This window comes from Acanthochromis polyacanthus, chromosome 5, assembly GCF_021347895.1.
Source record: "Acanthochromis polyacanthus isolate Apoly-LR-REF ecotype Palm Island chromosome 5, KAUST_Apoly_ChrSc, whole genome shotgun sequence".
Classification (NCBI taxonomy): Eukaryota; Metazoa; Chordata; class Actinopteri; family Pomacentridae; genus Acanthochromis; species Acanthochromis polyacanthus.
Window position 1 is genome coordinate 7,612,425 of NC_067117.1, and position 27,998 is coordinate 7,640,422.

Consider the following 27,998-nt stretch of genomic DNA (forward strand, 5'->3'; position numbering starts at 1 on the left):
GATTTTCGGTGTCATTTTCCCTGACAATTATTCATCAATATAGAATCTGTTTCGAGTTTGAACATCCTTGAGGAAACAAAAAAGGAATCCGGAAATCGATCTGGAAATGTTGTCCTTTTGGGACTTTTATTTAGAAATTTTCCCATCGCAAAGTCAATGGTTACAAGGAAATGACAAGGCTCTGAATCACCATGGCAACAGTGTGAATTCCCAAAAACCCACCGTACACCGAGACATGACAGCTGGTCTAAGAGCTTTCATTTCCTGTCGGAAACAGTCAATGTTTAATGGAATATAAGGCCGCCAATGTTTCTCTCTCAAACATCATGATGCTTGTTTGCTTCTGTTTTCTTCAATCAATGTAAAGTCTCTTGGAAGTGTCTTCCATGTTCGTTCTGTTCATACAAGAACACAAAAATAATGAGCTAAATTACAAACGGGACGTGGCGAAGCAGTCCGTTCATCCGTCTTGGCTCACCTGTCCCTCTCTGTGAAGCCTCGACATCTTCACCGAATCCTCTCGTCTAGTTTGAAATTCCTCTATAACAGCGTGACCTCTGACCTTCACACCTGTGCAGTCTCATCATCCTCCTCCTCACTTTAGTGTCTGCAGTGTCCTTCATCTCGTCACACGTATGAAGAAACGGAAGTAAACCATAAGTGCGTCAGTCTCTTCCCACCCCGCTCACTTCCGCCGACACCCCAAGTTTTCTCCCTTCCTTTCGTGATCATGATAGCATTAAGTGATGGGGCAATAGAGGAGCGTTTTGGGTGCTGTAGATGGAAGATGATGTGGTTGGAGCGGCAGACGGCGAGGCTAGAGGCCTATAGACTGCAGGGTTTGTCTCTCGGCGGTGTTGAGGTGGCCTGAGAACATGCTGTAACATGGCTGCTGGGCAAACTGTGTCAGGAAGTCCGTTAGGTAGGCCTGAGGAGGAGACGGATGATACAGGTGAAACATGAGGTTAAAAATCAGAGGAAAAGTCCTCCATTAGGTTAGTCAGAGCACAAGGAGAAGAGCAGAAAGACCAGCTTGGATCAGATAGGCAGGAGACCACTGTCCATCTGTGAGGGAATACAGCGCCCTCCATCATTATTGGCACCCCTGGTTAAGATGTGTTCTTTAGCTTCTAATAAATTCAGTTTTTCTCCTAAATAATATAGGATCACAATGAGAAAAAGAAGAAAATCCAACCTTTAATTCAAATGCATTTTTCAGTGGGGAGAAAAAAAAAATAAAAAAATAAAAATCACACAGTAAGAAATAATTCTTTTACATCAAATCATGTGTGCCAAAATTATTAGCATCCCTGATGTTAATACTTCCTAATCTTCTCCTATAATACTTTTTTCTAAAATTTCCAGTGTGAGAGTTTGCTTCTGCAATAAAAATGTAATTTATTTTAAGGCTTTCAACACATCTTAACCAGAGGTGTTAATAATTATAGAGAGTGCTGTATATTTCCCACTCAAAAATTAATTCAATCAAAGCGCAAAACCTAAAAGCCTTCCATCATGGAGGGTAAATTACTATGGTTTCAATCTTTAACTGAACATATACTTCATGTTCTTAACCCTTTAAGCTGCAGTCAATTCCAGCCGTTTTCAGTACAAAAAAATCGCTAATATTCTATTTTTAAATAAAAAAAATTACGGAAAAAACAGGGAATATTGGACGCACATTGCGAGGTGCATTTCCTTGAAAATGACCGATTCGTGGATTATATACCAACTTCAGGACATGTTTTGGATAAAATAGTTTACTGGCTTGTGTCGTTTGGATGTAAAAGGTTGGATTATGGCCGTTTTTTGTGGAATATTTTCATCTGTGTGTAATAATGAACCCGGAAATGTGAGTCGCGCTGTGTGCATTGAAGCCGTGTATAGAGAACGGATGGACGAATATTCGTTTTTGTCGGACAAATGTGTTTTTCTCACCTGCTGTGGTAATCACATCTGAAAGTGGTTTATACTGGTGGATTCATGAGAATCTAAGCTTTCCATCGGTGTATAGTGTTTGTATAATCGCATTTGCAGCCTTCGGACATTCTTGAAATTCCTATGCAAATTAGTAGGTGTACCGCCGGCGGTACACTGAAGTTTGAGGGGTTAATTTAAATGCATTAACCTGAATTTTAAGTGCTTTTAAATTTATTCAGTTTGTACAAAACATTTATTTTCATATGCTTTTGCACCTATCCACTTTTCTTTTCATTTTTAGTTCCTCGACTTATTTACATCATTTTTCTTTTTCAGGTGAGAGTTCTTGTATTTTTATAGTTTATCTACAGTTTCAAAACAACCAAACAATATCAGGCAAATTAACCAGGTGCGCATCTGAAAGCGTTGACATTCCCATTACAATCTTGATCTTGACAGTTGTACTGCACATCCAAATAACAGCTGTTTATCAGCAGCTGGAAGTGCAAATTGCATGCTTCACTCTTTAAGGCTAATCCACTAAGGCTGGCACTATTTCACCCTAAAGCCTCTTTATAATTGGAGCATCTTCTGATCTGACTTGACATTCTAGGCCAGGAAACGCTCTCTAACGTTGGCCAAGACGACGGCTGCATCTTGCAGCGATGACAGCAACTACAGCCATGGCCATAAGTTTGGACACAGCATGACTTACTATGTCTGTTTTGATGTCTATTACAGAACAAAACTAATATTTTTTGACAGCACCAGTTTAATTAGTCAACAAATCAACAAGGGATATAATATTATCAATAAATCCCAACAATTGGAACAACTTTGTTCCCAAAACATAATATTAGAAGAAAATAACAAAAAAATGCAGTACTTTCACAACCGAATTTGGTAAGAATAACAAAATGACACCAAACTCTTTTGATGTTTTTTTAAAATATGAAACTTAATATAGTTCTCAGGAGTTGTGTACTGTATTGTAAGTGACAATTTTGTGGTATTTTCTAAGATTCACAAGCGTCATGGTACTTGTGTCCAAACTTATGGCCATGGCTGTATTCTGAAGGGCTGGATCTTCCCAGAAAGCATGTGAGGCGACTCTGAAAAACCCCCATATGTGCTACGACAATGCATTATTAACTGTGCAACACTAATGAAAGAAAACAGATAATGGCATCCTGTTATGATAGGAACATTGTAATTTGCATGCAGAACGTCCCAACACAAACACTGTGAGCTCACCAAGTTTAAAATGGCAGGAAATAAAAGCCAGAGATGCAGCGGAAAAAAAAATAATTTAAAAAAAACAGCAGGCAGACTGCAGGTAGTCGGAGTGAAAAAAGGACAAAAGGTCGAAGCACAAGAAACTGAAAGATGGGGTGTTATTCTTCTTTCAGGGATATTTTTTTGTTTAATATGCTACCAAAGCTGCTCCTGTTGTAAGTGAAGTAATTTAGAGGCATTTCCAAAGCACACACCTGTCATTAACCCACCTTGCTGTGCCACTAATGTTTACACAAGTTCAGGAGGCTTTACCTGCAGATCAATCTGATATATGGGGTCTTTCAAGGCATCTGGATCGTCCTCCTCATCATCCTCATAATAATCGTCGTCTGTGAAAACAAAAACACAACACAGAGGACCATCAGGAAAACTTCACTTTGTGTGACGAGACAGTGATGCAGAGTAAACACTGGAAGAAACGAGCACTGCATGTATGAAGGCAGGAATAGCCGAGACACTCGGAAGATACTAGTACCGTATTTGTTGGAGGCGATGAGATCAGAGAGCAGCTGCCCTGCCAGCCCTTCATCCTCCTCATCATCATCCTCCCCCTCGTCCTCCTCCTGTTCCTCCCACATACCAGTGGAATCTGAGGAACACAAACAAAGGCTGGTTACTGAGATGTCTGCTAGCCCAGTCTTTATTTCACAGGCATGGGACTGAGCAGTTCTAACTGGAAACACAACAAATCTGCGATCTGTCAGTGAGTCAGCGAGCTTCATCTGCCAAATAGGACAATTCAATTCACACAAACCAAGAGAGACCGTCACATCTTCTTATAGATGAGTTTTTCCAAGTCGTCAGCGGGAGACCAACTCTTCTCCTTTAATTTATTACAAGATCATCAGGGCTTCTTTTAAAAATCTAATTATCCCGATATTCCATTTCGTTAGGAGTCAAACCAAACGTAGATCTGATCGAGTAAATGCCCCACAACAAACACACAAAAGCGGAGGTCAGAGAACGGTTGATCCTGTTGATGGTGTCCCTCATAAGATCCAAACATGGACCTGACAGAAGAGAATCAGCTGAATGAGTCTAACTGCTATTTGTCCCATTTCTGCTCACCTTGGCTCCAGTCTGCTGCGTTCGCTCTGCTGGTGTTCGCCTCCACCACCGTCGACAGCTCGTTAATAATCAATTTAAAAATCTTCACTAGCAAAGGAATGTTGGTCCAACGCTCTGGGTCTGTTGAAATATAAGACACCATTAAGATCATAAAAACAGACACAAGATTGTAATCCAGTTGTTGAAACCTTTAGACATTCAACCCTCTCTCGGCCTGACATTGCGTTTCTACTAGAGCCCGACCGATTTAACTGGTCGATTATAGCCCTTCTCAAAATAATCGTCATCGGCCGGAGTTTTGCCGATTAAACGCTGATATATTGTAAATTTCTCAATAAACAGTAAACGCCGTTAAGTGTCGGAGTGACGCAGAATGATGTCCTCTCGCCGTTTGTCCAATACGTGTAGCTCTGACTCCATTCAGTCTCACCTGTCTTCTCAGTAACATACAGGAGGAAGCTACAGCCAGGTAGCATTACAGGAGTGGGCTGAGTTAAAAACGACGTGGTGAAAAGAACAATGACTCAACATGCCTTCCGTTTCAGTTTAACTCTCCTTGCCATGTGTCATGAGGAGTGACGCCTGCTTTTCATTTATGTTGCTAAAGTTGTGCTAACCTAGCTTAAGTTGCTAACAGGCTGTTTATGTTAGCAATAACGTTGCTGTAGTTAAACTAACCTAGCATAGCATTAGCTAACGGCTTAAAAGCCAGTAAGTAACGGCAGAAATAACGCAAGTGAACAAAATATCTGAGAGTACAGGCCCAAAAAATTAAAATGATGAACATTACTGTCTGTCTTCAGCAACCATCATAATGTCACTCTCAGTTTTACTTTCTCTTAAATACTAGAGCATGACAGGCTGTAACAGCAACGCACTGTGTTGTTATGGAGGAACATTAGTGTCGGACTGTTTGTTACCATAAAATATCTAAACCACAACTCTGTCAAAGATTACATGTTTTGACATCTGCGAAAGGATCTCTGGTTTTTCTTTTGGTTCATATGAGTCCTGACTTCATGGCAAAGAAAATAATGGAGTAGAGGAAATGTGATTTAACGTTAAAGGGCATCAGAGGGCTGCAGAAATGATGTTTTATCAGTAACTTCACTCATTATGTTGCTTCTATACAGCACATACATCTAAATAACCTACCTCTAATTTGCAGAAACAAGAAGTACAAGAGAAGATGTATTTTCATTTATAGATTTACTTTTTAAGGTTATATAATTTCCCAGAGGTTTAGTGCTTTGTTGCATGTTTATGAAAATTCCTCTCTGTTGTAAAGTTAAACAAATACTAAAGGACAAAGTATTGTAAAACAGTGAAGTTCTGCCTGTAGTTCATATCTTTGTTGTTGTAAGCATTAAGGGACAAAAAACAAGTTATTTTACTCATTAAATATTTTAATTAACTGCCCGATTAATCAGTGATCGGTATTTTTTTCGGCCAAATAACAGAATCAGCATTAGCCTCAAAAATCCATATCAGTCAGTTCTAGTTTCTTCCTCTGCACTCTGTTGAGCGACTCGGTTAATAAAGGAGCTATTTTAGAGTCTTACTCTTGGCAGATTTGGAGCGTGTTCGGATGCCGTCCTCAGGGCTGTAGAGCTCTTCTCCCTTCACCACGATGTCCTGGAGACGTTTGTCATCTGTATTTAGACCGTGTTGCAGCAGCTTACAGAGAGCCACCGTGCTGCAGGGAGAAAACGGCAAATATAGACGACAGATGTGTGAAAAGTGTGGCCACGGCAGAGAAACGAAAGAAACATTTTCAGCGTAAACGCACACATTATAGTTCTTAAACCAGACTCAGCCAGTGTCGACGAGTCACAGTTTAGGAAGAGGGGCTGGGTGATGTCGGGTTATTATGGGATATTTCACCTCAACTCATTAGGAGGCGCAAGTGTTTATAGCTTCCAGTTGTTATAGAGGAGGAAGAGATGCACTAATGTGTTAAATACAGGAAAACGGCGTAAATTCTCTTCTGAAAGGCATTCATAGTTGAGTGTTTGCACGATGCACAAATTGTATAAATTACTGAAGAACTGAGAAAGTACAAATCCTCCCTAAAGACAGATGGTCAATCACTGTGTGAAGTGGGTGTGAATGTGGAATTGCTGGTTTAGGAAAGTTACAAAAACCAGCAGACAATGACTAACTGAAGTTTTTCTCCTCCACTCAAATTAACAGTTGATGTAAGACTGAATAGTAAAAGGGAAATATGTGCTAAAATAGCTTTTATTTTATTTGCTTCAGTGGTAACTACAGTCTAAATGAGCAATGTGAATATAATAGCACTGGCTTTCGTGATAAACAACGTAAAACTCTAGCATTTAGATGTAAAATGATAAAAAGGAAAACCTTCTGACCTGACTTTGCCCTCGTACTGTCCGTAGAAAAGGTGCTGCCGGCTCATCCACTCCGTCATGACGAACTCCAGGGCCGGTTTCCCCGTCGGTCCCGGCAGACTGCACAAGAACTCCAGCAGCGGCTCCAGCTGGGAGTGAACCAGGTGTGCAAACACCATGATGAGGGACTACAGGAGGAGAACAAGTGAGGTGGTGGAGGGAACAAATAAAAACAAAACCCGGGTTATAAAACATCAGAAGGCATGATTCAGGCTCTGTCCTATTCGCATTATCCTGTGACACATTGATTAGGGGAGTACAGTGCATAAAAATCAATCACAATTTCGTTTGGCAAAAACAAAAAAGGTAGAAAACATTACACTGCTTCCTAATTTTTATTTATTTTTTGGTTTACTTAACAGACTGGCTGCATCTTTCTTCAAAGAAGTCTAACTGGCTGCTGCCTAATAATAAAAAGAGCCTCATTTACAAAAGCAAATTAATAAAAACATTCACTCATAAATAAAAAAACTTAATTAAACAGTCATTAACCTTACAGAGCTACAACTGCATTTTCATTTTTGACTGGAGGTAGATTTGATACCAGATAAGATAGATCGATCATTCTTTTTGCATATAAAATCTGAGGAGTTACACTAACATTTCCCACATCTATCATGTCTCAGAGCACTTTTTTGTTGCAGTGATGAGCTTGCAAAAACACAAAATAAAGCACACGTAACAAAAAACTTTATAAACCAGACCACGGGATATTATGCAGCTTTTCTACATTTACAAATTTGAGGGATACAGCTACGCAATTTCTGTACTTTGAAATATATGTGAAAAAAAATAACAAAAATGGTTTCAATTTTTTAGGTTTATTGTACTTTTAAGCAATTTGTTGTGGTAGTTAAGACATAAGTCAATACATATTATTAAAATTTGGGATTTTAAGGGCTATATTGATGTAAAACAAATATAAAGAGAAGAAAACACCCCAAAAAAATTGCACTACAGTATGTAAAAATGTAAGAATATGTCCCGGTGGATGCACAATGGTAGGTCTTAAAGGGTTAAAAGCAGCATTAAAAAAAGACCTGTACTTAAACTACAGTGTACTTGTATTCAACAGCAGAGCCAGAAGATAAATTGAACATATGTTTGTTCGTAGTATGACTTATTGGCTAAAATGCAGATGAGAGAGAACTTCAAACAGGGCCTCACCGCTTTCAGTGCGTATTTAAAAGCTTTACTCTAAACAACAGTGAATGATTGCATGTTTGCTGCTATAGAAACACCTGCGCTGCTTGTTATCCGTGTCCATCGTCACTGTAGCTAACAGAGAAATACTCCCAAGCAGCAGAATTTAATTACAGTGGAGGGTCTTTAAGCGCTAGTTGGTCTGTGTTTACTATAATTCAGAGGCTGCACTGTGCTCTTGGTCGGAAAGGAGAAAAATATTCCCCATAAGCAGTGGCTGCATTCAATCAAAAGGCCCGTACTGAAAACAGCACACAGGTGTACAGTCACACCCGACGTATAAATTATAAATATTACAATCTCTTCTTCCTACCTGCATGACACTCAGAGTCTCGGCCTGCTGCATCTTGCTCAGAATCGCTCGGAGGATCTGGTCCAGCTGCTCGCCGAGCTCAGTTCCCGCCCGAGAGATCAGAGTGGACACCAGCCTGCCCACGAAGGCGGCCGTGAACTCAGAGGTCCGGGGGTCCAGCAGCTGGTTGACCACCTGCATGACATACCAGAGGCCACTGTTGCCCTGCTCGTCCCTCCACTGGGCGATCTGCTCGAGGGCCACGGAAACGTACGCCCGCAAACACTCCCCGCCATTCTGGAGAGAGGAGGAAAGAGGCAACACTCAGACAAATACGCCGGGCAAATCATTAACTGCATACTTTTGTATTTAATCAGCACCGTTGGCATTTTTATTCTTTACATTTTCTGCATAAAACAAGTCCTTGAGAATGCAAACAAGAAGAACATAAAGCTTGGTTTATTTACCTGCATGATCGTGTTGTCGTCGGTGCGTAAGGTGCACTGAGCCACCACAGGAAAGGCCTGGCACACCAACATCTCTGACAGAGGAGGTTTGGTGTTTCTTACCACCGTGGTCAGGATGTCTATGGACGTCTGTGGACGAAAACAAGCACCGGATCACAAGAAATCTTTTGTGAATCTCAGAAAAAAATGGCGATTATCATTCTGAGTAGAAATTACTATTTGGGCTTGACTTTGTGAAACTGTCAGAAAGTCTCATCTGGAAAAAGACAACAACAAACGTCGTTTATTTTGTGGTAAGAAATAAACAGCGAGGGACCAGGATGCTGGGCTCGGTCTGGTCTGATTTTGTTGGGATAGTTCCTGTTTCTGTCTGGCTGATTTCTGCGTTTGGGTGCTGACTGAAAATATCTTCGTGCCTGCTGTAGCACCTCGCTTTGTCCTCAGGAGGTAAGGATGGGAAGCCTTTTACCATTATAGTACCATTTACATTTATTAGCGAACACATTACAGGAGACTATATGTTTGAAGATTATAATTTTAGCTTAACCTTCGTGTCGTCCTGTGGGTCACATTGACCCGCTTTAACATTTTACAATGTGGGAAAAAATATTTTCACAGTGAAACTTCTGATGTCCACACTTTCAACTTTTTTTTTGAAATTTTTGAAAATTTTTTGGTTTGAAAAAAATTTTGAAAAAAAAATTATTCTGAAGAACATTCACAAAAGAAAATAAACTTAAAGAAAATATACTCACGATAGATGTTATTAGGATTTTTTTTGAATATTTTAACTCATTTTGGTGAAAATATTTACAAGAATTTTCTCTTGCTAAATTTTGGGGATTTATTAAAAAAAATTAAATTAATTTTTTTAAATAGAACCTTTGAGGGAAACTTTTAAGGAATTATTGGAATTTTCTTCCTAAATGTTTTGCAATTTTTCAGAAATTTGGGGAATTTTTTGTTGAATTTTTGGATTTTTTTTTCCGACAAGGAAACAATAATTTTTTGTGTCCATAAATGAAGACAACAGGAGGGGTAATGCTAACAAAATAACTAATTTAGAGAGTATTTAATTTTTCATGTCTAAATGCAGCATTTCTTTGTCATGGACTAGCTTGTAGGTAAAGGTGAAACTCTATCCTGATGCTGGTATAGTAACAGAAGACCAGAAAGTTCCTAAAGTCATTTAAAAATGAGTATTTCTGGGATCATAACAACGCAGCAGACTAACTGAGCTCACTACAAACTGTGCTACGTGCTACTCTGGAAAGTGTTTTTTTTAGCTAATTTTTTACTTACAGCACAGAGTCCAGAGGGAATCTTGTCAGGAGGAGCCTGCATGATGCTGACCAGCGTGGGGATGAGACGCATCTGCATGGGGCCCTGGCAGCCTTCGATCTGTGCCAGCTCCTTAAAGATGTCCTGAGCCAAGGACGCCACCACTGGGTCTGAGGAGAGAAGACAGGATGGTGACAGGATCAAACGTCTACGTCTTCTTCTGGGAAGCGACCCACGTTTGAGACAAGCGGTGAAACGTAACTTTAAAAGGTAAGTAGCATGTGAAGAGAAATTCTTTAAAAAGTAAAGATCATGCTCAGAATGTAGAGAGGATGAGAGTCGAGGTGCTGCATCTGTACCATTGTTATATTTGAGAAAAATAGCAATGGTGAGGGGGCAGATCTTGTTCTCAGCGCTGGTGGTGAAGGCCGGGTCGACGGTGCAGACGATGCACAGCGTCTCCATGACGAGGGTCAGCACCTCGGAGCTGAACTGGGCGGCCAGCTGGACCAGTCCCTCCAGGATGCTGGGGAGGAAGGGCTGAAGGACATGCGTGCTCTCTGACAGCTTCAGCTGATCACAGTACCTGCAGAAAGACGCGGATGTAGGAGACGATGAACACACGGCCTCCATTTTTATGTCATCGTGATCTAATAGTGATGATGTAATCTATTATAACACGATCATTGGAAGTTTAAAAACAATCCTAGAATCTGTGATGACATTTTTTAAATCTGCAAGTACTATTCAAAGCATGCTGCCATTATCCAGTTCAGGGGTGTCAAACATGCGGCCCGCGGGCCAAAACCTGCCCGCCTGAGGGTCCAATCCGGCCCACAGGACGACTTTTAAAGGATAAAAATTACAGACGGCATTAACTGCAGATTGCTAATTTGAAAAACTAAAAATTTAAAATAAGTTATCAACCCTGAAAAGCTGTTTTGATCAGAAAGTAAAATACTGAATGGCTCAATGTTATTTTATCATTTTGTGTCTCACTTTTGTAATGTTTTTTCTTGTTTTTTCTTGTTTTTGTTGTTTTATCGTCTGACTTTTGCAGTTTTTCTCTTGTTTTTGTCATTATGTTTCTTGTTTTTGTCATTTTGTTTCCTTTTTTTCTCGCCTGTGTTTTTGTCTTATTTTTGTCATTTTGTGTTTTGTTTTATCCATTATTTTGTCGTTTTGTATTTTTTGTCTCGCTGGTGTCGTCTACTTTTTGTCGTTTTGTTTTCGGCTTTAGTCATTTTTTGTCTCGTTTGTGTCATTTGTCCATGTTTTTGTCACTGTCTCACTTTTTTGTCTTGTTTCTAGGGCTGGACTCTGCCATGACGGTGGTATCTGAATATTTATTTTGAGATCCAAATATCTGGATTCCACCACCCCTATGATCGGTATTTGACTCGTAAATTCATCTGTCCCCCTGTCAAACGTTATGACACGAACCGATCCGAATACTCAGCTCGTTCCTCCGTCCTCCTCTATTTTTCTTAAGTTTTGAAGCCCAAATGTCCTCCAAATCTGGAATGACCCGAATAAAAAGTTGCAGTTTTGCAAGGGGTCATGTGTTTTTTTCCTAAGTTGTGCAGCAGGAAACTTTCCGTCATCACTGCTGGTTGCCTTGGTGACAGCAAGACTCCTGAAAGTGAAGGTTCAGAGGTGCTGACAGGAACATTTGTCACCTTTGCACAGAGCCAGGCAAGCCATTTCCTACCTTCACATATACTGTACACACACACACGAGTGACGTATCGACCTCCAAGTCGTCCCCAAAACGTCAAACTACTGCTTCAAGTGTGAGCCTTGTTCTATTTGTCCATACTGAAATTATTTTTTGAACATTCTAAATTGCTGACTCCCGCTTGGTTTGATACACGAGCTGCAGACGTCTGCTGTTCTAGATCACATCAACAACACACAGGTTTTTGTGTTTGGGCGGTGGCAGGTTAGCAACCATTAAAAACGCAGCTGACTCACCCCCAGATGGCCCTGACCGCGGAGATGCGAACGGAGGGCGGCTGGCTGTCGTGGAGGCCGCTGACGGTGGCCTGGAGGAACTGCTGGATGAGCTCTGGAGACATGGCTGCTGTGAAGCGACTGGCCGCCCACAGAGCTCGACCGAGGAGGAACGGAGACGCCGCTGGTGCAGAGAAAACACAAACAAGACAATGCAACAATATATAAATGATGCGATATCATTTAGTGCTATTCCACGGTCTCTTTTTTTTTTTGTGTTCTTCTGAGTAAACAGGCAATGTGAAAATGAAAAAACATCTCACAGGCTACTCAGTTGTTCCACAGACAACAAAAAGCTTCGTTACAGTGACTCAAAATGAGGATTCGTTAATGATTTTGGAGGAATTATATTCTAGGGATGTCTCATATTGGCTTTTTTGCCGATAACCGATATTGTCCAACTCTCAATTTCTGATTCCGATATCAACCGATACCGATACATGTGGGCTTGGAAATAATTCCAAACCACAAACACATTGTTAGTCAGGCACAAGAAGCTTGTTATGGCAGCCAGACTTGTTTACACGCTTCATGACTGCAGTCTGACAATGTGATTATTTGCATTTTAAAGCCGATATCGGCCCGATATAGGCTTTAAAATGCACAGTCAATGTCATTATCGTTTCCCTCCTTATTTTATACATTTATACTCTATTATATTAGATAATGTGAGAAGAGAAATACAGCTGAAGTTACAGGTTTTACTGCTGAGATTAATGCTGAAGCTTCTTGAGGGTCAATTTTGTCAGAGACTGTGCAAGTGCTCGTGTCTTGAATCATCTGGAGTTTTCTTCTATGGACATGATCGCTCCCACACCTTTGGGTCGGTCATTGCGCTTCAGTGTTCCGCCCGCGGTACACTTTGAGATCTGCATAAGCAATTTGCTAAATGCCTGAAACTGCAAACGCGATTATACAAACACTATACACCGATGGAAAGCTTAGATTCTCATGAATCCGCCGGTATAAACCACTTTCAGATGCGATTACCACAGCGGGTAATATAAACACATTTGTCCGACAAACAACGAATATCCATCCATCCGTTCTCTATACACGGCTTTAACGCACACAGCACGACTCACATTTCCGGGTTCATTATTACACACAGACAAAAATATTCCACAAAAAACGGCCATAATCCAACCTTGGACATCTAGACAAAACAAGCCAGTAAAATATTTTGTCCAAAACATGTCTTGAAGTCGGTATATAATCCATGAATAGGTCGTTTTCAAGGAAATGCACCTCGCGATGCGCGTCCAATATTCCCTGTATTTCTCGTCATATTTTAATTTACAAATAGAATATTAGCGATTTTTTGTACTGAAAATGGCTGGAATTGACTGCAGCTTAAAGGGCTACGGCTCACCTGCCAGGTTGAGATCAGCCAGGATGACGCTGGCCAGAAAACCATGCATGTCAAACTGGATACGGCCGTTCTTCACGTTCTCTGTGATGATGGTCTTGACTGAGCCCAGGGCCAGCATGCAGGCCTCGTGGATCTTCCACCTGGTTAAAAACACATCAGACATGTTCGATTTCCTCGTCTCGCCTTCATAGTGTGTGCAGATCCACAGAGTCAGTCTATCTGAACATGCAGTCTGTCCTCACCAGTGCTCATTGCCGCTGTTCTTGCTCTGCTCCGCCTCCTGGAGGTGTCTGGTCGCAGCCGCCGCCAGCGCTGCTGCACTCTCATTCTGAAACTCTGCAGCAACAGCCTGCAGCCACAGGTCAAAGGTCACCATCATTAAACACGCTTTGCAAGTGAACTGCAGGCTGGAAAGTGAGCTGATGAGCAAGTCATGCTCGCAAAAGATGGACAGTGTTGCCTTGTTTTACATTTGACTGCGGTGCTCATGCTTGCTATATATATAGAACACACATAGTCAATAGTAAACAACTGTTCTGAAGACTCCGGCTACGTTGTTTGACAGCTGCCTCCAGTGTTTGTGGAGGCTGTGTGTGTAGGAGAAGCAATGAGAGAGCGAGAGGATTTCTCCAAGTGTAAATACAGCAGATGTGAACATCCTCAATCCTCTGCAAGAAGAGATGAAAAATTCTTAATTTCTTTCAAAGTGGGCAGCTAATCATAAAAACATGTTCTGCCTGCACTAACTAATCTGCAGCATTAATTCACTCATGAGACAACAAATGGAATCTCCCTAATGGTTTGAAAAACACTTAATGCTAGTATGGCAACAACAATTACACAAGCTCACTTTTTACAGGAGCTTCAAATCTATTTTGAGCTTCAGGCCATTTTCTGTGGGAAAAAAAACTCCGCTATACAGTCAATAAAACATAAAGAAAGGTTCAATTTTGATCAGATAATACAAAAATGAAGAGGCGAGTTGTAGTTTGGGCTTCTGACACCGTTACAGTTTGGCCTGTGACGATTCCTACATAATCACTGATGGAAATTATTATTGGAATTATTTCCATTCACCTGTATAAAAACAGCAGAATGACACTAACAGAAACGTCATAATTCACTGTTTCCATGTTGTTTTCCAAAATTTGCACCACCCTGTTCTGCCACCAGGTGTTTATCTTGAAGTGCTTTAATTCAAATACACAAAGGATTGCGTTTTGATAAGCATTTATTGACGGTTGATGCTAGAGGTACGGACCCGTACCCGTAGCATCTGTACTAGAGGTACGGACGTGTTAAGGTCACTGAAGAGCTGGCGATGGTTAACTACTATTTGCTGCACATTACAGGCAGTTTATATGAATGACTTTGACGGCGAACATTGTATAATTTAACTAAAAATACACCGTCTCCTCTCACACTTTACGTAGACAAAGTAGTTTTTACGCTTTTAGACGCCGTGTCTAAATTGCTTGAAGTCCAGTTCCTATTAATTAGTTTACCGCGTTCAGTGGTGGAAGCGGCTGACGAACTCCATTGCAAATGTTCCCATTTAATTTCGGACGCTAATTTACAAGATAAAATTACGGATGTCGAATATGAAACAAACACTCGTGAATGGTGAGGAGCAGCTCTTTAATTCGGCATGAATTAAAAAAAAAAACACAAACTCGATTTACTGTGATATTGTGAGATTTGTTTGTGATGATGTAAATTAGCCATTCAACAGAGTCCGCTAACATTAAAGTGACTGTGACAGGGTCTGTGTTGACAGACGCAGAAAATACGTCAGGGTTTTGTTTAGGTTGTTAATATGTAATAGTCTGTCGCTACTTTTGAAGGTAAAAAAATACTTATAGTTTGTTGGCTGTTAGTTCCGCCATTCATTCCGCAGATTCACCTCGAATCACGGAAGCGCCTTCATCAGCGTCGCCGGCTCATTAATATTTATGTCCGTCGGATTACCAGCCAATCACGAAGCGCGTTCATCAGCCGGCTCATTAATATTTATGTCCGGCTCATTAATATTTATGTTAAGGGAAAGTGCCGTATCCGTAGGCCACAGGCTACGGGTACGGGTCCGTATCTGTAGACACTACCTTTATTGACACTGGCAGCATGGACCTGGTTTCAAAAGTAAAGGAAAGCGTAATAACTTGGAGCAGGGAAGTTGTTGTATTTAGAGCCAAATACCATAAATCACAGTGGTATAAATTAAACATAAGAGGGCAATTAAATGTGTGATTAAACCAATGATTAGAATTAATTTTCAACTGAAAGTAGATGATCGTGCAGCCCTAATTATGGTGCAGTTAAACAGATAAAATGTACCTGAAGTGTAGCCAAAAGCAGGAGGTGACAAGAAGGACTGTGGTTGTAAACATCAACTCCAGCAGTTAACAAGTTAGTAGCCCACAAAGTTGTGCCTTTATCAGTGTTTATAAAGCATTGATTGTCATTAGCGGCCCTTCTATCATTTCACTGTGCCCTTATAGAACTACAGTACGTCTTGAATGAGAAGTCGCTCCTGCTGTCTGTTTTGAGCTTACATCAAAAAAAAGCAGAAGAAAACTGGTAAAACTAAAAAAAGTCAACTATGTTACAAAAAGTCCCACATTTACACATTGACCCAGGTCACCTCTAATTATCCTGGGGATTATCACTTTTGAACCCTCTTCACTTCTGCTAAACTAAGGCTGTGACAAAGGCAGATGCTGCAGAAGACGATACGTGAGAGACAACTGCTGTCCTTATCCTGGGTTACATTTTGTTTAGTCTGGAGTGGCTGAGCAGATAAGTTCAGGTCAAAACCTCACTGTTTGAAATGGTTTTCAGTACCTAGAACCATGGTGACATTTTATTACTTTTTTCCTTTTACATGTATATATCATGGTAGAGACTGCGATTTGGTAGAATTGAAGATTCTACCAGTAGAGATTGCGATTGGAGTCTCTACCAGTAGAAACTCCAATTCTAGCAGTAGAGATTTGTCAGGGCTAAGGTTAGACTTTTAAGGTTAGGGTCAGGGGTCAGGGCAGGGGTCAGATTTAGTTAAGGTTAGGGTCAGGGGTCAGATTTAAAGTTCCATCTCTACTGGTAGAGACTTCAATTCTACCAAATTGCAGTCTCTACCCTGACATATATTTTAGTGCTGTTTTATTGCTGCTTATTTTATAGTTTTATTGTATATTTTACTGGGCTGCACAGTGGCGTGGTGGTTAGCACTTCTCATCTTCCAGATAGAAGATCCCTGGTTCGCATCCCGGCCGTTCTGCATGGAGTTTGCATGTTCTCCCTGTGCATGCGTGGGTTTCCTCTAGGTACTACGGTTTCCTCCCACAGTCCAAAAATACGCTGAGGTTAGTGTGAGTGTAAGTGTGATTGATTGTCCTGTGATTAAGTATTTTCTTGTTTTTTTACTGTGAATCACTTTGGTCACCCTTTGGGCTTTTGTACAAATAGACTTTGTTAGGCTGTAATCTAAATACGTCATTCCTCCCAACCCAATATATACTCAAAGTGGAAGAGAATCCTCAGAATCGATGCTGGCAATGCTCACATGAACGTGCTGCTTTGTGTGTCACTTCCTGATATCAGTAAACCTTATTTTCAACCATCAGAGTCTCCAGAGTGTCTGTGTGTCTGCCTCCTCATCTTCTCTGGACAACCTGACAGTTTAAAAGTTGCATGATTATTTATCTCTGTTGTGGCTTCCCAGATCTGTGTGTTCGTCTCACCAGCAGCAGGTCCTGAGCAGAGATCCTGACAGAGTAGGAGAAGGTGTCGTCATCCTCGTCCTCCACAAACTGCTGAGGGTTCGCCGTCCACACTTTGATCTAATGAGCCGACACGGGGAAACAATCAGGCCATCGCACCACTAGAAACACACACATGTAACGCTCTCATCTTCCCTGCAGCTCGTCCAGTGACTCCTCACCTGATCCTCAGTGATCTGCATGTACAGGATGATGTAGTAGATGAGTTCGGGCAGCGCTTTCTTCACCGTGCTCTTGAACTTGTTGTTCTCGAGGAGCGTGTGGACGAACTCGAAGATGCTGAACACCAGATTCTCAAAGCCCAGAACCTCACCTGCCAAAATGTTTTTTGTTTTATTTTTAAAAAAATCAACTGCTGAAGATAAATAAATGCAGCACACGAGTACCGATGCCAAACTCCTGCTCACCATCTGAGTCTACTGGGTCGTCCACCTCCTCTGTGTAGTTGACTTCTGTTCTTACATAAGTGAACATCTGGTTAAGGAATAATGCACTAAAAAAAACAGTCTTTGTAGCTTTCTGTTTTCTTGTTCCTCACAGGAATATTATGTGGACATTCGCTCTCTGTACAAACTGCTCTCTTCTTGTCTTCACTGTAATCAATCAGATGAATATATACTTCTAGTTGATAATTTCACTGCATTACTTTTCACAATATACACACATGGACAAAATTGTTGGTACCCCTCAGTTAAAGAAGGAAAAACCCACAATTCTCACTGAAATCACTTGAAACTCACAAAAGTAACAATAAATAAAAATTTATTGAAAATGAAATAATCAAAATCAGCCATCACTTTTGAATTGTTGATTAACATAATTATTTAAAAAAACAAACTAATGAAATAGGGCTGGACAAAAATGATGGTACCCATAACTTAATATTTTGTTGCACAACCTTTTGAGGCAATCACTGCAATTAAACGATTTCTGTATTTGTCAATGAGCGTTCTGCAGCTGTCAACAGGTATTTTGGCCCACTCCTCATGAGCAAACAGCTCCAGTTGTCTCAGGTTTGATGGGTGTCTTCTCCAAATGGCATGTTTCAGCTCCTTCCACATACGTTCAATGGGATTCAGATCTGGGCTCATAGAAGGCCACTTTAGAATAGTCCAACGCTTTTCTCTCAGCCATTCTTGGGTGTTTTTGGCTGTGTGTTTTGGATCGTTGTCCTGTTGGAAGACCCATGACCTGCGACTGAGACCAAGCTTTCTGACACTAGGCAGCACATTTCTGTCCAGAATGCCTTGATAGTCTTCAGATTTCATCGTACCTTGCACACTTTCAAGACACCCTGTGCCAGATGCAGCAAAGCAGCCCCAAAACATTACTGAGCCTCCTCCATGTTTCACCGTAGGGACAGTGTTCTTTTCTTCGTATGCTTGGTTTTTGAGTCTATGAACATAGAGTTGATGTGCCTTACCAAAAAGCTCCAGTTTGGTCTCATCTGTCCAAAGGACATTCTCCCAGAAGCTTTGTGGCTTGTCAACATGCATTTTTGCAAATTCCAGTCTGGCTTTTTTATGAGTTTTTTTCAGCAGTGGTGTCCTCCTTGGTCGTCTCCCATGAAGTCCACTTTGGCTCAAACAACGACGAATGGTGCGATCTGACACTGATGTACCTTGGCCTTGGAGTTCACCTTTAATTTCTTTGGAGGTTGCTCTGGGCTCTTTGGATACAATTCCAACGATCCGTCTCTTCAATTTGTCATCAATTTTCCTCTTGCGGCCACGTCCAGGGAGGTTGGCTACTGTCCCGTGGGTCTTGAACTTCTGAATAATATGAGCCACTGTTGTCACAGGAACTTCAAGCTGTTTAGAGATGGTCTTATAGCCTTTACCTTTAAGATGTTTGTCTATCATTTTTTTTCGGATGTCCTGGGACAATTCTCTCCTTCGCTTTCTGTTGTCCATGTTCAGTGTGGTACACACCTTTTCACCAAACAGCAGGGTGACTACTTGTCTCCCTTTAAATAGGCAGACTGACTGATTATGAGTTTGGAAACACCTGTGATGTCAATTAAATGACACACCTGAGTTAATCATGTCACTCTGGTCAAATAGTTTTCAATCTTTTATAGAGGTACCATCATTTTTGTCCAGGCCTGTTTCATTAGTTTGTTTTTTTAAATAATTATGTTAATCAACAATTCAAAAGTAATGGCTGTTTTTGATTATTTAATTTTCAATAAATTTTTATTTATTGTTACTTTTGTGAGTTTCAAGTGATTTCAGTGAGAATTGTGGGTTTTTCCTTCTTTAACTGAGGGGTACCAACAATTTTGTCCACGTGTGTATAAGTATATATAGAACAGCTACTCTGGACTACAGAAGCTGTTCTATTAACCCTCGTGTCGTCCTGCGAGTCAAAATTGACTCGTTTTAAAGTTTGAAAATGTGGGGAAAAAAAAGCATATTTTCACAGTGAAACTTCTGACGTCCACATTTTCTAAATTTTTGGGAAATCTTTGGACATTTTTTTTGGTGAAAAAAAAAGAAATGTTATAAATGCTTCTTAAGAACATTCACAAAAAAAAAAAAAAATCAACCAAAATCCAGTGAACTGTGCTGGATTTTGGTTGATTTTTTTGTGAATGTTCTTCAAGAAAATCTTACAAGTTTTACCGATATATAAGTAATCACTTTAGATATTTTTAGGAATTTTTTGGAAGATTTTTACATATTTTTTTGAAAATATTTACAAGAATTTTCTTGCCACATTTGGGGGATTTTTTAAATAAATTTTTAAAGGTAAACTTTTATGGAATTATTGGAATTTTCTTCTTGAAGGTTTTGCAAATTTTCAGAAATTTGGGGATTTTTTTTGCTGAATTATTGGATTTTTTTCAGACAAGTAAACAATATTTTTTGTTGCCCGTAAATGAGGACAACAGGAGGGTTAAAAGACCTCGAGCTAAAACCACAGAAAGTTCCCATCAAATGAGTCGATCAAAAATGTTCTTTGTGCCGCACGGACGGCAGCGATTATCCCAGCAAGGAAGTAGCGAACACACTGCTGGCATTGTCAAGGATATAAAGCTGCACTTTCGGTCAGAGTATTCCACACAATGGGTAATATCTGCTGCATGGAGGACACCATGGGTTTGGGGAAGTTCTTTACCAAAGCTGTTACTGCCTGTGAAAGGAATAAGAGGATCAAACACAGATTTAAAGCCTTAACTGTAGCTACTATGAAAATGACTGACATTTACTCTGTGACGATAAAGTCTGCAAATGCAAATTCAGTCCAACTCTCTCCTCCACACCTGAATTTAGGGTCACGCTAAACAACTGCTACTCTCACCTTGAGGACTTCCATCTTGAGGCCGCTATCAGACGAGGGTCCATCGGGCATCTGCAGGGCCTGCACAAACGCCTCTGTGAACTGCTGCACCACGGGGAAGATCAACGCTTTGGCTGCACCCTACACCCAAACACAGCGTTACACAGTTATTATCTTAAAACAACAGCAGAACACTTTAGTTCTGACAGGTAACAGAGCTGCTTCTTCCTACTTTGCTGAGATATAAACCTATATACCACAAAACCCCGCAACACAGCAAAAAAATCAACGATACACTGAGCTGTAAAGTCGACTGCAATATTGCGACTGACCACTGTAATATCAAATTAATCCCACCTTTTCAAGCTCTTCAATTGCACAGATGAGGTTGGCACAGGTGGTGAATATCTCCACGGCTCTGGAGCGTGTACGAATGCTGTAAACCTGAAATAAACACAGTGCAGAATAATTATTACCATTTCCACTGACAGCTGACAAACTGTGCATCCAGAGAGATCCTAAAAATATAGTAATGTATTCATCTGCAACAGTTTTAACTACTGCTGGCTTTTCATGATTGCTGGAGCAACTGTTCAAACTGAGATGAAAACCGGCTTCATGCTGCATCTGAGCGCTGCTTGTTTGTGAGATGAAGCAGCGTTTTTTTGTTGTTTTTTTTTTTGCTGAGGGAGGGAACACAGATGGCACGACTCTTCAAAAAGGCTTCTGCACGACGGGCATCATCACTTTTATTTCAAGCTGTCTAACACTGCAGCGTGCAACGATATACTGCACTACATTTGCTGGGCAGTACAGATGGGAGATGGGAGCAGTACCTCGGCCATGGTGAAGATCTTGTACATCTCAGGTAAGATGACTGGAGCCACCAGCGGCATCTGCGTATCCGTCACCTCTCGAGTAAACTCTGGACACAACGGAACGTGACATAAACACAAGACATTCAAAACAGAAGAAAAATATGTTTTAACAAGCGTTTTCTAACCCTCCTATTGTCCTCATTTATGTGCATCAAAAAATATTGTTTCCTTGTCTAAAAAAAAAATAATAATAAAAAAAAAAAAATTCAGCAAAAAAAAATCCCCAAATTTTTGAAAATGTGCAAAACTTTCAGCAAGAAAATTCCAGTAATTCCTTAAAAGTTTCTCTTAAAAGTTTTATTTAAAAAATCTGTTGGTTGTTTTCCGGTCATTGATTAAAAAATCTTCCCAAAAAAATCCTAAAAATATCTAAAGTGATTCCATATATATCAGTAAAATGTTTTATATTTTCTTGAAGAACATTTACAAAAAAATCTACTAAAATCCAGTGAAATTTGCTGGATTTTGTTTTTTTAATGTTTCTTTTTTCCCTACCAAAAAATGTTCAAAAATTTCCCAAAAATGTTGAAAATGTGGACATCAGACGTTTCACTGTGAAAATATGATTTTTTTCCCACATTTTCAAACTTTAAAACTGTTCGATTTTGACCCACAGGACGACACGAGGGTTAAGGGGACGCTCATTTCTTTTGGTGTGAGAATAAACAGAGGGTGCAACAAGAAGTGGTGTATGCATTTGTCAAAAACGTGCCTTAACTTGAGGGATTTACATGCAAGCAAGCAACTGTGCAAATGTAAAATTTCTGATAATATCGCTAAAAGAATTGCTGTAAACATTATGATTATTGCTGCATCTTAAACACCTAAAGAACCTAAGTGTGCCTGACTGTCTCTGTAACTTATTACATACCCGTGAGGACCCTCATGGCTCCGTGCACAGCGTTGACATCTCCGCTGACCAGCATCTCCATCAGCAGGGTGAAGAGCTGCGGCCACGCCTCAGGCCAGTCCCAGTGGGCGATGGCCGACACCGCGTACGCAACGCTGGAGCGAACTTTGCTGATCGACTCCCGCAAACCGCTTGGCAGCAGCTCCCTGATGGCAGCTTTAGCCTGGAGGAAGAGGAGGACGGAAACCGACATTTGCCTTCAATCCCCAAGAGGTCAATTTAACATTGTGTGCAAGAATATTTTGGGACGATGGAACTTGTGCTCTTCTGTGAAAAGAGAAATGTACAGTCGCTTCAGAAGGTATTTACATCTTTTTACGCAGGTACATCTACAGGTTTTGCACAATTAGATTGGAGCAATTTGTCAAATTGGGACCACACTACCCCTCCTCAGAGACATTTACACCGGCAGACCTCAGAGGAATCACCAGAGACCCCTCACACCCAGGATGCTCTCTTTTCTCCCCCCTCCACTCAGATGATACAGGACACTTAGAGTTAAAACCAACAGACTCAAAACAGCTGTCAAATGTCTGCTCCTTCCCCTCTGAATGATAGCGTCACATGACCACAAGTGAATTATTCACGTTTAAGTGCAATTCATACATGTGCAATAATTAGCCATAACCCATTTTCACATTGTATATTTTGCCCGTATCAGTGTTTCCTCTTTTTTACATTTATGTTTTTATTGTCGCAAATACACCACCGCCGCATGCCTCCACCTTCACAGCAGAGTCCTGAACTGTGTCGGTTACTCGTGAGTACTAAGGTGAACTACAGATAACCATCTTTCTCAGTATCTCCTCTTTGATACGTCGGGTTAATACGATGTTAATTACTGGCAGGAGCGCAGCCTTGAAAGCGTCACGTCAAACACCCAGGCAGCAGGTCAGAGAGTCAGAGGAGCGTCGTCTTGGAAAATAGGGCAGCGACTTACCGGAGAAAAGTTACTAGCTGAAGATAAGTCATCGTAGATTTTACAAGTTAAACAGACATTAGCAAAATATTGATGTCCAGCTAACGTTATGCAACATATAAGCAGATTAAGATAATTGGGCCAACTCAGTGTCGCTAACATGAGTAAAATAACTGATAGCATTCAGCTAATATCTACGTCATGATGCAAGTCATATTATACACATTGTATAGTCGAATTTTCCTGTTCTTTTCCATATTTCATTATATTGCTCATTTTAATTGTGCTTTTTATGCTTGTCTGAACATTTCCAATGTTTTCAATGTTTTATTTATTCATTTTTCATCCTTCACTCTGTATATATTATTGCTATCATAACTACTACCTTTACTGTGCACTGCTGCTGGAACACGGGGAATTTCCCCTGACGTGGCGAGTAATAAAGGATTATCTTATCTTACTCTTGTGTATGAAATGTGCTAAACAAATACAGCTGCCTTGCCTTGAATCATAATCATTATCCAATCATGATTTCCACCTACAGGACAGCTATCTCTAAGAAGAGTCCCCAAACTTCCAAACTTGTCAACGAGGCCAACGTGCACCTGAAACCACTCAAAAGCTTGCAGGAGCCTTGCCATGCTTTTATCACAGATGTCTACAGAGATCTCCTTGGATTGCACGGCTCACGTTTTATCCTGACATGCAGCGTGGACTGTGGAACCTTACAAACACAATTGTGTGCCTTTCATGACAATATTCAATCATTTCTATTTGGTACAAGTAACACACAGCAAGGACAATGACGTAAGAACAAGATGTGCACGATTCACGAGCTACAACACATCAGAGTGGGCGTGAATTGAAGGAGTCTGAGTACTTTCTGCAAGGACTGTACCCAAGGAGAAGACCGGTTTACCTGATCTGTGGTTTCAGGAGGTCTGAATTTCTCTGACTGGGAACACCAGTGAGTCTCCACATACTGCTTCAGGATGACTGATGCCAACTGCAAACAGACACGACCACATATTTATTCAGCCGCACATGTGTTAAACAAGGAGGGAAACAAACACGACACCAGAAAAAGTGCTGAAGAGCTGAGTTTGGCATGAATGTGTGCGAGCTGGACATCAGTGCAGTTTATTTTCTCCTCACCTGACGGATAGCAAGCGCTCCCCGAGTGTCGACGGTGAGTTCTGCCAGGTGGACGCCAAACTCTACGACACATCAGCACAGAGGACAGAATAAGTTACTACAGAAGCAGATTCAAAGCGTGACGTACGTATTCTTTCAGAACACTTTGACAGAAAAAAGACAAATTAATAAATCTGTTCACATAATTGCTGACTTGAGCAGGTATTTCATTATGAACCCGGGTACCAAGATAAGCGACAACGCTGGCGTAACTTGGTTAACGTTGCACAAAGCTAACAGACACGCCGGTTTGAACCTGGCGTGGCCCGCGTGCCGAGATAAAACACATAATTCGGGATCAGCATCAACCTCAGTCCTGCCTCTCTCACCGGGTTTTACCAGGAGTGACATCAGGCGCCAAAAGACAATGTTAGTGCTGACGACCCTGCACAGCGGCAGCCTTAGAGAGGGGCCAGCGGAAAGGGTCGGCCTCGCTGCGACGCTGCAGCACGGCCGGCAGACAGCGCGAACAATTAGCCTTTCACCGGCGGTGTGAGGATTGCAGCAGAGACAATGGGAAGTCTGGTGGAGTGTAAGCTACAGCCTCTGGTTACTGTATCCACCTGGCCCTTTTATTTTTAGCTCTTTATTAAAGTAAAACAGAGGATGGTCGTGGGAATTATTTACCCCAAAAAACTTTTTTTCCCCCCCAGACTCTGTTAGTAGGTGACTAAAAAAGGTAATTAAATGTATTTGGGAGTCAGAAAATAAACCAATTCTGTCACAGCAAACAGAAAACATATTGTTGAACTGTGCCAATCTGAAGATAGAGCACCAAAATTCCTTATTTTAAGTAGACATGCCAACAAATCACACAATATAAGATTAAAAGTGAACTCCATCTTTGTATTTGAGACCATGTCAGGGTTTCAGTTATATAACAACAAGCCTCCCTCTGGTGAAAATAAAGCTTTTTATCTTGATAGCATGTCCACATGGTGTTTTCTATGTGCTAAAAGACACATTATGAATGAGATAAGCAGTCAATGCCATGGCCGACTGCCTCAAAAACACTGATTTCTACTTGCAGCGTGGAGCTTTCTGTGTTGTCATTCTTCAGAATTTAACACATGAAGGGATTATTGTCATAGAAAAAATCTGTAAATATTACTTTTTGTTACACAGAGATTAATTATTAGGGTTTAAATCAATGACCGGAAAACAACCAACAGCATGTTCATTGAGCTTTTGCCTGTTTTTTATTGTTTAATTTAACCCTCGTGTTGTCCTGCAGGTCAAATTTGACACATTTTAAAGTTTGAAAATGTGGAAAAAACAAACTATTTTAATAGTGAAACTTCTGATGTGCACATTTTCAACATTATTGAAAAATTTATGAATATTGTTGGGTGGAAATAAATGTTAAAAAAATGCTTCTTAAGAACATTCACCAACAAAAAAAAAAAAAAAAAAAATCAACCAAAATCCAGCAAATTTCGCTGGATGGATTTTGGTTGATTTTTTTTGGTGAATGTTCTTAAAGAAAACATTAGAAGTTTTACTGATATATATGTAATCATATATGTAATCACTTTAGATATTTTTAGGATTTTCTTTGGAAGATTTTTACTAATTTTTTGAAAATAGTTTCAAGAATTTTCTTGCCAAATTTGGGGGATTTTTTAAAAATCTTTTTTAATGAATTATTGGAATTTTCTTCATTAAGGTTTTGCAAAATTTCACAATTTTTTTTGCTGAATTCTTAATTTTTTTTTCAGGCATGGAAATCATATTTTTTGATGCCTGTAAATAAAAACAACAGGAGGGTTAATACTGATAAATACCACTTTTTTTACTCATATCCCTCCCTTAATGTTGACACGATATTTCAAGAGGGTGGCATCAAATCAGCGTCTGCAGCTGCACAGTAATTTGTACGAATTTTCAGAAAGGAAATTTAAACACTGGAATTTCAAAATTTGTTTGTTTGCATGGAACATGGGCAGAAATCACCCTGAAACACATACGAGCTACTAAAGTCTAGGGTTTAATGCGTCAATTTATCACTGATGTAAATAGGAGGACATTTAAGCAGGCTACTCCCTGTTTGGTGATTGTTGTATTTACATGAAACATTTTTTATTTGTATTTTTTTATTTTACAAATGAATGAAATAAAACAAACATACAAACAAAGACATTAAGCATATAGGCCCTTTGACTCAGCAGGCGTAATAATTAAGTGAGAAAAGCTGAGAATAAATACTTAAACACTACACTATTTTGTAGACAGCACTGATAATGCAACAAATAATCATTGCAACTGCCAGGGATGATGATGATGTCTATTTTGTTGTAATAAATGTGTTGTTTTGGTGGTTGTCGTGTCTCTTATGCATGTTGTTAAATCAAAAAGTGACAATTATATTTTCTAAATCCACCAGACTGCTGAAGTGTGTGATGCTCAGATTTCTCCCCTCATAGGATGTAGGGGAGGCTGCTCTCTTTGTCTGACTTCTGAGGATGCAGGAAGCTGGCATCTCTTTGGGCGGGATTCGCGGGAGAATCCCCCCTCCTGTGAGACGTCTTCGTCGCAAAAATCTGTCATGTAGGCATTACACGGTTGCCATAGCGACCGCAGAATAAATTGATATCCCTGGGTTTGAGGGTAAGGTCACTTCTGGGTGGTTTAACATCGTAGTTACAGCTACTTGTTAAAAATATTAACGAATAAGCAGCGGTTGGTGACGGTTGGGATCTGTTGCTATCTTTTCATCGTTGCCAGGTGACGTTATTGGATTCCAATGCGTTCGAGACCAGAAATGAACGCGGCTAACGTTTCAGGAAATGTTTATTTGAATTCCACATAACCGATAAAAACACGAAACTTTTTTGTTTTTTTTACTTGAAGCGGAGGAACAACACGAGAGTCCACCCAGCAGTAGCTGTGCTGTGGAGGCCGGCTCCACTCCATGCATTCCCCATGTGCTTAATACAACTTAGTTAGCTAGACAGACGCTAATGATGACACTTGTTAGCTGCGACACTTCGAGCAAGGCAGCGACAGCACCTGAACGCCTCACCAGGTAAGAAGTGCGCTTTTTTTATGAGCTTTCAGGCCGACTTAGTCGCCACTAACTTGTGAAAACATGGCCTACTGTTAGCTACAGGGAGCCGAGACAACCTCCTGCTAACATTTCCACTGTTAGCTTCGTCAACAGTGGCTCGGACAGCGGCAGCAGTCAGCACGCTGCAGCTCTGTGCACAGGCCCACGCCGTGTATCAGTGACAGCACCGGGCAGCTAGCCTCCGTTGACTTCCCCACAGCGCCGCTAAGAACCGGGCCAGCACTCACCCTCTGTCACTTCCAGCACTTTGATCTGCTCCTCCGCAGCGGCGCGCACTTCTTGAACCGGGGACAGGATGGCCGTCAGCGTCTCGATCAGAGCCTCTTTCAGTCCCTGCTGGACGGGGCCGGCGGCCGAACCGGGCCGAGCGTGACCCGCCGCACTCATGCCTGCTGTGGTTTCACTCGCAGCCCGCTACAGTGAGTCCAGCACCCGGGGAGGAGCAGAGAGCCGCGGCCGCACAGGCGAAGCGCGCCAATGCATGGAAACCCGGAGGAGGGGTTTCTGAGAGAGGAAGCACATTTTGTCGTCCGGTTCGGGCCACGTGTTTTTTTTTTAGTTTTTTTTTTAGTTTTTCTTTTTTGTGTGTTTGTTTTTAGACTCTGGCTCCCTCTTGTGGAGCGGCGGAAAATAGTGGCTTCAACTG

At 40.9% G+C, this 27,998-nt stretch overlaps 1 protein-coding gene across 1 annotated transcript; it reads right to left on the bottom strand.

Moving 5' to 3' along the window:
- Positions 1-95: 95 nt before the first annotated feature.
- On the bottom strand, positions 96-27,905 carry ipo9 (importin 9). Its single transcript, XM_022202227.2, has 24 exons — positions 27,580-27,905; positions 24,247-24,308; positions 24,011-24,097; positions 22,134-22,335; positions 21,221-21,309; positions 20,742-20,828; positions 20,406-20,525; positions 20,137-20,237; positions 17,510-17,568; positions 17,264-17,415; positions 17,064-17,162; positions 13,566-13,672; positions 13,324-13,463; positions 11,913-12,075; positions 10,298-10,524; positions 9,960-10,108; positions 8,658-8,786; positions 8,212-8,487; positions 6,657-6,823; positions 5,847-5,980; positions 4,285-4,404; positions 3,692-3,805; positions 3,469-3,545; positions 96-928 (listed from the first exon to the last, which is right to left on the bottom strand). Exons 1-24 carry the CDS (start codon positions 27,737-27,739, stop codon positions 818-820), a joined length of 3,132 nt encoding a protein of 1,043 aa, XP_022057919.1. The 5' UTR covers positions 27,740-27,905; the 3' UTR covers positions 96-817.
- Between the last annotated feature and the right edge of the window lie 93 nt (positions 27,906-27,998).

Excerpts from the sequence above, each read along its gene's own strand:
- ipo9 (XM_022202227.2), bottom strand. The coding sequence starts at position 27,739 with ATGAGTGCGGCGGGTCACGCTCGGCCCGGTTCGGCCGCCGGCCCCGTC. Across the intron at positions 22,336-24,010 it reads CTCCTGAAACCACAGATCAG|GCTAAAGCTGCCATCAGGGA; the intron begins GTAAACCGGTCT and ends CTCTTCCTCCAG. Across the intron at positions 21,310-22,133 it reads AGCCATGAGGGTCCTCACGG|AGTTTACTCGAGAGGTGACG; the intron begins GTATGTAATAAG and ends CGTTGTGTCCAG.